Genomic DNA, 11,506 nt, shown 5'->3' with positions numbered 1-11,506 from the left:
AAGCTAGCTAGCTTCCCGTTAAGATGAATTGTACCTACATTGTACCAGCCAATAATAGATGAACATTAGATGACTGTAACGTGTAGATACTCAATGCTTTGTACACTATACAATCGGTGTCTATAGGGAGCCAACCTCTTTATTATGTATGAAGTGAGGAAGTAAAAATAATAATAATAAATACACATAACATTAGATTTTATTACACACATTCGTAGAATAATTACTTTAAAGAACACGAAGGTCTATTTAAAGCGATGTTTTATTCGAAAAAGCTGCTTTTGAACTGAAAAAAAAAATTCGCGCTTAGTGGAAGCTGTGTAAATCATCATGAACTGTATCAGCTAGCTACTAGCTATGTTTATTATCATTACAATGTATAAAGTTAGGTACCATATCAAGTAGTCCTTTACCCATAGTTGAGCATAAAAAAGCCAGCAAACGAGATAAATAAGAAATTGGGAATTTAAAAACCTGCAAATAGGGATACTATAGGCATTATAGTATCAAACTACAAGTCCCTATTTTGAATCCACCAAATGTAATTGTTGGTAACAGCATGGAGCCAAAACAGGGTTTTTTTTCGTTTGAGTGAATGATGTCTGCAGTATCTCCAATGTTGTTTCCTTACTTTTTTACGATCCCTATTTGATCCCCTAGTTTGACGTATACAGAGGTTTCGATTTTGTTCAATGATCTTCAGTACCCCACGAAAGATAGCTTAAAATTGTATGCAACCCATTAGTTGAAGTACCGAACCCCTGGACTTTGTTTCGCCAGATTAAGTCGGGTATTTCTATAGTTCTCTCTTTCTCGATGTTTCTCCCGGCCGGTTTTAGTAACAGAAAATTGTTTTGCAAATAGAGAATTTTGTGTTTCAAACTACACTTGCATTTCTTTGTTTTCCTCTACTGTCCGTTTCCTATTCACTCTCCGTTTAACAGTCCTGAACGTGCGTTGTGAGGAAACTTTTGTCTTTTGTGGTGAACATCATTTGTACTTGAATACCACAAAAGCTCAGTCTATTGCACTTGTCATTAATCACCAGACAGGCGATGTTGGATACTTGTAGTTACCGACGTTGTATTAGTATTCCTTGAACCTTAATCATTGCTTTTCATAGGTGACTGACTGTTGATCTCTCGGTTCTCTTCTCTTCTGTTTGGGGATGTAATTATGACCGCTTATTAAAGACTGCACATATTCATACCAGTATTTGAATTAAAAAAAAAACATTGTGGAGGATATTAAGTCGACGCACTTATAATTTCGGGATTGGCCGAGTGATTAGCTGTCGGTTGCTGTTATTGTGGGTGATATTTTGATAGTAGGAATGGCTATACCTGAACCTAGAAATTATTCAGGTTTAAAATCCCAATTCGACGCACTTACAATATATCCTCTCTTTGATTTGGTAGACTCTTTGGCAATTTAAAAAGAAACCATTTTTTGTTTCAATACTTGTCTCTTGGTGACTTAAAAATAATTTAGTTCGATTTTCATACTCTTATACGTTGAATTCATTGTTCATCAAGGTTAAGTCTGTGTAACAAAGAACGTTAGAATTTCACCCCACTAAATGGTATTTCAGGCTAAACGCATAAATGTTTTACACAGGTTGCCTTACTAAAAACGCTATAAACTTGCATAACATATGTGTCTCTCATTAATAAATAAGAATGCGAGATTTTAGGTCTAATAACTTTTTCTCGGTATATTTTCCAACAATCTTTTTATGTGTTCCTTTAATTTTGTTTGGTATTATTCTTTGAAAAATACCGATTATCATAACAAATGTAGACTAAAATTTCACGGATTTAATATCAATTTAAGATCCACTTTCAAAATTGTTTGACGCATCTCTTCTATTTTTAGTGTATCCTGTCTTCTATTATTGTGGTTGCGTTGAAAAATCTTCTGCTTCTTGTCAAAGATCTCAAATATTTCTGGGGAGTCAACAAAGTAGACGGAGTAAGTTTTTTTCTTATGTCTGTTTTATTATTTATTGATTTTTCATATCATTAAAAACTTGTAGGTGGATTTTTGTAACCATCAGTGCTCTTTCTCTTTCAGATGATTTGGATTATAACATTTCTTTCGGTCTTGATACTAGATGTTGACATTGGGCTGGGAATCGGAGTGGCTTTTTCATTGGTCACGATTATTTTCAGGTCTCAAAGGTAAGCGTTACTTTCCCTTTAAATACTTGCAAAACTTATTTCATCGTGTCAGCTCTTACTATATCTCACAACCCAAACATGTTTTACCAACCTTCTGTTTATCTTCCTTTTAACGCTATCTCTGCCTTCTTGTTGTAATATAGTAAGACAAAACTGGATGATTGTGTAGAAACTTGATGTGGAACGAGTAAATTCAGGCCTGTACAAAAAATGTTTGAAAGGGTTTGTTCTAATTTGTGAGATCAAAAGTCAACACATATTGACATTATTGTGCGAAGCACAATTAGCATACAAAGCATGCTAATGATACGGAGGTCTGATGGCATGCCCCACCTCCAGAAAGTTTGTAAAAATAGATGCTATGAGATTAAATCTGGAAGCAATTTGGCATGAAATATAGCTTAAACAACTGCATGGATGTTCATATGAAATCCACAAACATCCACTGGAAAGTCAACAAATCATCATTCTGTTGTAACACAGCATGGGAAAGTAGACTTAAGTTAGCATAAATGTGTATATCTTATTATAGTAAAGTACAACGTTATCTACATGCAGAGTATATATATTAATTGTTAAATTACATTACTAATTTAACAGACCCTGTAGAACAACAGTATATTAGGTATTTCAATCACTGGCTATCATAGACGTACATATATGCAATACTGAAATAACATGCTAACATGCTCCATTCTTCTTGGGTGATTTTCCATAAATAACTTACATACAGTTTCAATGTTAATAGCAGTGTCATAATGATTATGTATTAAAGATAGAGCACTCAGTCATTTGTCAGTTTGTGTGCGCTTCGGGCAGTTCAACCGGCGGAGAGCAGATGCCAAACATTCACATGGCGAGCCCCTCGCCCCCCTGCGTACGTGTGTGAGATCGTGGTTGACCTCTGTAAGTCGGTGTTGATTAGTAACTAGAGAACAGGAAAGTAAAGTCTCACCCAGTGAGAAGCATTGTATAACAAACATTGTAAGGGATCGAGCACTTTGTAAGGAAATGAAAGCTTTCCACATTTGATGGTGAAGTGGGAGTAAATATTGTTTCGTGTTGAAATGTATTTTGATTTGAGTTATAATAATGTGTATTACATAAAATAGTATAGCATTCTTGTAATGTTTTTTTGGTTGGTTCAAATCTTATATAAATTTGCATAATGAAATGTAAAAAAGATATAAATGTTATTCTGAGATACTTTGTATTTTCCTAAATAGTTCCCGTATTTATGTAACATGCTTTTAATTTATATGTTTTTATTGGAAAGAAAAATAAGATTTAGAAAGAATTAAAACCAGTATAATCTCATGAGAACAGTTGAAAAATCCTTTGCATACTCTTCTAAACAAACTTTGTTTTCTTTTTTTTTCTCAGCCGCCAAACAAATGACGTAAATCTGGAAGTATTTGATTTTAATCATTTTTTTTTCAATGTTTAGAAGCTCATGAAAGTATTATATTTTTTAATTAAACGTAAAGCTACAAAAGTAAAATTTCTTTGACAGTCAAATTCTACTATTTAATTAGAGTAGACCAAGACGTCCTTTTAGTCTGTTGATTCACAATTAGGAAGGCTTGTGCAAACACACTTTGTTTAACTTTGTGCAAATATCTGAAACAAACAAAATAAATAAATAAATTTTCGCTGTATTTCTTCACTTGTTTACAGACCAAAAACCTATCTACTAGGGTGTATACCAGAAACAACAGTTTATGTACCCTTGAAGAAATATTCAACAGTGAGTACCATACCTATGTATAATAAATCATTGGTAGAAAACAGTAATAATCACCATTATAGTTAGTAAATAGGTACATGATTCTACGAAATTTTTTGTAGCAATCTAAATTATATTATAAAATTTCCAATTTCAATTGATTTTTAATAGAAAATGCTGTTATGTCTGATTATTTCTTGTTTCACCCTTAGAGGGCTTATTTCTAGTCTGTATAAGATAAAACTTCTAAAGTTTTATCTTCTTGTAGACATACTCAAAAATAAGGAAACACTTTTATCAATAAGCGTTAAAAAACATCTTTAACTGAATATGTAATTTTTTCTCTTTTTTTGAATTTAAAATGTAAAATAACTTAATTTTTCAATCACTGAATAATAACAAATAAAAGTATTTAAGCTAGTAACTCACAATGATAAGCTAATTAAAACCTTAATTGAGATATATAAAACCTACTTCTTAACTTCTTTCTTTGAAGTTATGAAAGATTATCAAAAATTGTGAAATTCTTATCTATCCTAGGCTCGGCAGATTCCCAATGTAGTCATATTTCACTTTGGTGGACCACTGCATTTTGCCAATATGGAATACTTTGAGTCAGAAATGAGTATACAGACAGGCATATTACCAAGGTTGGTATGTAAATAATAGATCATCAGAGGTAGTGGTAACCCAAAACCCAGAGTAACAATTTATCCAGGTGGCAGGACTGGGTAGTTTGTGATAGAAAAGGTTAAATGATAAAAAAGTGATATGGAGAGTAAAAAAAAAGACTTAACCATCTTCCAAGTGTAAATTCTTATATAAAAATTTTACTTTTTTATACAATATATACAAATAAACTGCATAATTAAGACAGTCAGGCATTGTTATATTTTATAGGCAGGAAGAACTAATAATAAATAGCTGAATCATTTAGATGTAAGCACAAATCTTGGTTCTTTTGGTATGGTCCATGTCTGTCTTTGTAGAAATCTTACTGACCTTAAACTGCCATAGGAGTTATCTTTTTACGGACCAAGAGATCCTAACAGCCTGCATTATGTAGTTCAGTGAAAAGTGAATCCTAAAACTATGTGATTAACTATACAAACAATTACACACAGTTTTTTTGACCACAAGTTAGTTTGTTAATATATTTAGGGAAAAATATATATACAGAAATTATCAACATAGGTAGACTACTTTGGCACGTAACAAACCTCACAACTAGTTAAAACACCTATGGCCAAAATACTGTCAGGAGATTTTATTTATTCTCATATCTAAAAGGAGTAACTTCAGAAAGTGTAACATTGAACCTAGTACAATACAGAGGAAACAGTACACCAGTACAAATTTTAATACATTGGAATGTAATGATAGAAAATGTTTCTTATATTAATAAAACAGTGCCTTGTTTGATGCCCAAAGGCTTATAATGCTAAAAAGTGGATTTTGATATCTGTTGTGGGCACAGCACAGATAACCCATTGTGTAGCTTTGCACTTAACAACAATAAAACAAACAAAATCAAAAAGCCTTGACTGATTCAATTTAATACAATCATTATGCAAACAAGGCTACTGTCAAACAAGTAATGTAATAGTGTCAAGAGCAAATATTGATGCTTAAAGATACATGCTACAGGATCATAAAGTATGACCACTACATCTTGACAAAAGGTGGAGTAACTCTTTATTTCCTCATGAGCTATGGGATTTTGGTTGCTAATCCCTAAACGTTTTCACTCCTCAAAGTAATTTTTCCTTTGTTTCCTAGGATGTATTGAACATTTTGCTAAACCCAGATTATTCCACTTGATGAAGGAGGAAAATCTACTATTTATCACCTCATGATGAGATATTACATATTCCTTGCAAATCAGCTGATAATTTTACTTATCCAAGGTGGTGGCAGAGAACTTATCCTCTTTGTCTTTCCAAAAATAGGAGTTGGATTTTGGTTGCGTTGCTAATTGCCAAAGATTCCATTCGGGGGGGGGGGGAGAAAGTATTTTTTGTTTCTCTATCCTAATTTTGCTTGAAACCAGACTGGCCTTATTTTTGAGAAAGGAAGTGTACTCCAGAATTTTCAACAGCAAAATTAAGCTTTACTAGTAGTACATATTATGTTAACCTAATTCAATTTCTAAGAGTACTTGCACTCAGCATCAAATTTTAAAAAGTGCAAGTGTTAAGATATCATAATTTTTACAAGTTTTCAGTTAAATAATAACATTTTAGATAACACAAATCTATAGTATGGCATGTATAGTATTGTTTGTTGTTTAACAGTGTCATTGCTAGTTCAAAGAAAAGACTTCAGAAAAATATGTCTGACAAGAGCTTGGAGAATACTCTAAAGGTTAGTGACAATAATTCAATAGATATAATGTCTTATTTCTATTTGATTTTAGCTAACTTTTTAATAACTGGTGACATTCATACAGATGGCCTTCATGAACAAGACAACAGTTTTTTTTATAACCTATGCACTATGATTTGAGCATTTAATAATAAGTTAGCAAACAACAACTTATAAGCATAATGAAGTGATTTATTTTTTGGGGGAACATACTAAAGTAAAAGTAAGCGATATAGCCCTGAAGACAATTGTTAATTCAGGGTTGAGATTTATTAAATTGATTGAGAAACTCAGTTAACCAACATCCTAAAGTCAGCATCAATTATACTTGGCGTGTAGTGAGTACAACTTAATAATGTCGTATAAAAGTTCAGTTACTTAACGAAATTGACATGGTTTGTAAGAAATATTAGATAATTTGCCTATGTTAACTTCTGTAAAATTTTGAACATATAACAAATTGTTCTATTGAACTTTACTTGCTACAAATGAGGTAGATTTAAAACAACAAGGTTAGCCGCTCAAAGATCAAATTAATGTTTATATGCAATAGGCAGTTGAAGGTGTCGTACAAAGATCACTATGTGTAATGTTGAAGAAGCCATTAATAGAATTCAACACAAATATTAAAAAAAATGCTTGGGACTATTACGGATTCTAGAATTGGCTTGTTTTAAGAAAAGACAAAATTGAATTGTAAATTCTATACAGCTGTAGGAGGTCTTATCAGTGTGAATATTTAATATCATTGAAATTCTAGTTATCACAACGGGGCCATTCAATTCACAGAGGTTTCCACTTACCATAGCCATGCGTCTTGGAATATCATGCACTCTTTCCGCATGTCCAGTAACTACACACGTGATAAAGCTGCAACTACTTATGGATTTGGCCGTAGCAAACACACGAGATTATATTGGCAAACTGCCATGAGAAATATAATAAGACCCAATTAAAAGTTGTTAAATTTCTCAAATAATGATAACTACCAAGCTAAGGTTATTTACCGCCTGTTGAAAGAACCAGCCGCAGAATCATTAAACAATACACTGCACAGAATCCTGAGTATATGCGTAATAATATATTATTATGCGTGTCACAAGCCGAATTCAAAATAAAGATGTAAGAAGAAACCCTTGCAAAGCTTGCTGAAGACGTGGAATATCAAAAGTCATCCTGTTCTTGTATCTAACGTAATGAGCAAGGGTACTTACTGTTTAGCACTTGTTTACTCTAAGTTTTATACTAAACTGTCCAAAAATAAGACCTAGCCTAGATTGTGAGCTAGATTGTGGTTGCCATTATTTTGAGGTAAACATGATTTAATATGTGAAAGAAATACAAGCGTCATTAAATTATCCTGTTGAACAATGGACTTGAAAAGTACCTTGTTGTAAATTAATTATTTTAAATATATCGAATATAGAATTGAGTTATCTTTCTCAGTAAATTTATATGTATGGGTTTGTGTGTGTGTGTGTGTGTGTGTATGTTATCAAAAAGGTATAGATTTAGATTTCTATTGAAGAAAAGGTAAATTAGTAAGCGCCTTGCATATATAATATATAATCCATATATAATGAATTTCGATTGTATTTTTCCATTAGTTTATAACAAGTAAAGCAAACTACCAGCTGCAAGTTTTTACCAAAAACAAAAATCGTAACTTTCCACTGTTAAAGATGTTTGAAGGAAACAGGAACACCAAGAAACAAGTTAGCAATTTTAAAGAACTAGATATCATGCATTTTGCAAGAAATGTCACATTTCTAATCAAGTTTCAACACATTCTTCAATTTAACAATATATCTATTAATTATATTTAAAGAGGTGGTTTTTTTCGCAAAGTTCATCAAAATCACATAAGCTCATGCCATTGCGGTTATATATGAGGCAAGGATATTAATGGATTCCTGCCTGATGGTGTTTGTCAGATATAAAAAATTGTTAGTTTAAGTAGTATCATTAATTTATATATTTTGTGTTTGGAATTCATTGATGTCGAGGCTATGGAACTTGTGTTTGCAATCCACTGATGTTGAAGCTATAGAGATTTCTAGAAGGCCTAAGTGATAAACGTATAAACAGCTGCGAACAGACGAGCAGAAAGAGAGTAAAAGTAAAGTCATGTGAAAGAGAGGTTTGGTCAGAGAAAAGTTAGAAAACGTAAAGTTAATCGTAGTGGGAGTGAATGACCTAGCGGTTGATATGTTACAGTGAGATTAACAGTTTGAAAGAGATAAGAACAATAATTTGTCTCGTCAAAGGGAGTTCCAAACAAATTGAACCCGTCTGTGTGAGCCTTGAGAAAAGGCAGACGATTATTGGAAGTAGGAAGAGCAGACATGTATTGAAAGTTCAGGATACAACTGCGGTAGCTCATGTGATAGCATAAGTGAATTATACATGGATACTATTGCGATAAAAATAGAGAAAAACAGTTTGGCTTGTCAACTGAATTCTAAAGCAATTGCATTGACCTAAGTGGACTTTTGACAAGAAGAAGAAAACTGTATATTGTTTAAGATACAACTATAATATCCATATGTTTAACTTGTTTCGAATATATATATATATATTGTTTTAAAAGCAAGTAGAGTGTGTGCTGTTCGTTTATTGTCGAATTTATCGCCAACAAGTCACAGTTACCTACTGCAGAATAATCTTTAACCCAACACACCCATATATTTACATTACTATATATGCTATTAAAAAATGATTTTCTGACAGTGTGAGGCCCCCCAGTGGCACAGCGGTATGTCTGCGGACTTACAACACTAGAAACCGGGTTTCGATACCCGTGGTGGGCAGAGCACAGATAGCCCGTTGTGTAGCTTTGTGCTTAATTCCAAATAAACAAACTGACAGTGTGAAACATAAGTGTGTTGAATCTTCTTAAAAAACACTCACAACTGGGATAAGAGCAGTGATCAACAATGTATTTGTAGTTATTGGAACATACTTCATCCAAAATCAGTAGAAAAGTGACATATCTTGTGCTGTATATCTTGGTGGATGCTTTCAGTTTGATGATTTCATATAGCAAACGTCATTTCAATGTACACAAATATAGGTGAAAGTTATATCCACACATTAATGAATAAAAATTTTTGATGGTCATAGTCAAAGTAGCATGATAGATATAAATTATTTAATGGAATATGTCAAGCAGCGTTTTAACCCGTTGGGCTTACACCAAGGAATCAGAATTTCACCATTATGCCAATGTAGTTCATAGTGAATTTAATATTTCTATAATTTTATATTTTTCAAGGTAATTCAGATCATATTCATTACATGAAAGTTTTAAATCAGCAAGTGTTTTGATTAACTATTTCCAGTCTAGCGTGATTATGAACAATAAAACCGTTTTCATAAGATGTGAGTGTATTCATATATTTCTGTACATTTCTCATGAACTTAGATATCAGAAAGTGAAATTGTATTAACTAAGAAATCAGCAAACGACGAAAACACCCAAGGGTACATCAACTTTGGCTTTACAGAAAAGACAAAGGACCAGTTACCATCTTATGATTACAACTTTGACGCAACTCGGCTACCCACACATATAATCATAGAGTGTTCTGGTTTTGGTTATCTCGACACAAGCGGAGTAACTACTCTAAAGCAGGTATTTATTGGATAATTGCATAAGTTACTAATTTGTTTTAATACTGACATAGTACATAAAAATTGACCATGCGTATTTGATCACACATTTTTGTTATTTGACAGTATTAACATTTTTATTAGTATATAGTATTAACACATTATTATTATTATTATACAGTATTAACACATTATTATTATACAGTGTTAAGTGAAGTATTAGTCAGTAACGTGTTTACTATTGAAATAAAGATTTTCCTCTGTAATAGTATATTTTGTACTATCTAATTACATGTTATGTCGGTAAGCAGCATTCTGGCACCTGAAAGCTGCTTAATTGATTATTTCATACAATAACGCTAGACATTTGATATTACTGTTACTTTTAGACAAAAAAAGAACATTATAAGGAAATGTAAAAACTTAAGGTTCTAGCTGTAAGTTTTAAAAGCTTATTTTAATGCAGTAATTATCACATTTGTAAGAGAACTTGAAAGGTTTTGTTTTTATAATAATTGAATGGATTTAACTAACTTTGTTGATACACAAATATTCATATTCTGGGTATAATTAGTCTAATTTAAGTTTCCAAACTTGAGGAAAATGATTCACAAAAGCATTTTTTTTTTATTTTGTAAAATCATCCATGCATAAATAGGTAAGTTAATAATGATACTTAATTTTTGTGTATTTTAAAACTTTCTTAACTTGAGCAATGATTAACTGTAATAAATATACAACTGTATCTGTTTTGAATCTATAGATTTATGCTCGATCTGTATCTGTACAGGTTTATGTTGTTCTTTATCTTTACAGGTTTATATTCTTTTTCCTTACAAGTTTATGCTTGTTCGTTGAGTCAGTTTTTTTTTTTTCAGTAATAAAACATATATTTATATATAGATTTTGGTTTCTTCTATATTTGTATAGGTGTATGCTTATTAGTTGAATATGTTTTTACCAGTAATAAGTTTCATTCACTCCTATAAGTTAAGGTTTTTCGTGTATATGTTTTTGCATGTTCGTTAAATTAGGATTTTGTCAGTAATAAAAACCGTCACAGGTTTAGGTTTGTTCGTTCAAAAAATCGAAGTTTTCTGTCACTTTTGCAACTTTTGATGAAATAATCGTATATTTCTCTGATTTTTCAGATCATAGTTTAAGTTTGCTTCTGATTAAATCGACTTTGATTAAAATGTTTTACCTTAACCAATTAGTTACATTCGAAGATAACTTTTCTCATGGATAACGTTACGAGAATACATTCAGAAGATTTTAATACCAAATGAAAGCCCGCCTTTTATCAGTTTTATAATTACTACAATTAATATTCTAGGTTTTTAAGAAACATAAGAAAGTTGAGATCAACATTTACCTCGCTTGTTGTCCTGGTGAGTAGTACATCTTTCTTTTATGCAAAAAATAAAACGATTAAACAAAATGTATGTGTGTGTGTATGTATATATATATATATATTTATATATTGGTGTCTTTCCAGACATGTAAGTCGGAAAGCGAAATATTTAATATTATATTCATTCACAAAGTTATGGCCAATATATCAGTTTAAAAATCATCCAAACGTCAGCGATCCAGCATTTGGCCACAAAAACCAGTTCCATCT

General features: G+C 31.8%; 1 protein-coding gene across 1 annotated transcript in view; it reads left to right on the top strand.

The window, feature by feature from the left end:
* Nucleotides 1–11,506, top strand: part of LOC106463426 (solute carrier family 26 member 6-like) — a 36,226-nt gene that overhangs the window by 17,279 nt on the left and 7,441 nt on the right. The window contains exons 10-16 of the mRNA XM_022390916.1: nt 1,876–1,971; nt 2,074–2,180; nt 3,858–3,927; nt 4,447–4,556; nt 6,201–6,270; nt 9,695–9,904; nt 11,219–11,273. Coding sequence (XP_022246624.1) covers nt 1,876–1,971; nt 2,074–2,180; nt 3,858–3,927; nt 4,447–4,556; nt 6,201–6,270; nt 9,695–9,904; nt 11,219–11,273 — 718 coding nt within the window. The remainder of the gene's footprint in view (nt 1–1,875; nt 1,972–2,073; nt 2,181–3,857; nt 3,928–4,446; nt 4,557–6,200; nt 6,271–9,694; nt 9,905–11,218; nt 11,274–11,506) is intronic.

Source organism: Limulus polyphemus, unplaced genomic scaffold (assembly GCF_000517525.1).
Source record: "Limulus polyphemus unplaced genomic scaffold, Limulus_polyphemus-2.1.2 Scaffold1403, whole genome shotgun sequence".
Lineage (NCBI taxonomy): Eukaryota > Metazoa > Arthropoda > Merostomata > Xiphosura > Limulidae > Limulus > Limulus polyphemus.
This window is presented reverse-complemented; position numbering and strand designations above follow the sequence as displayed.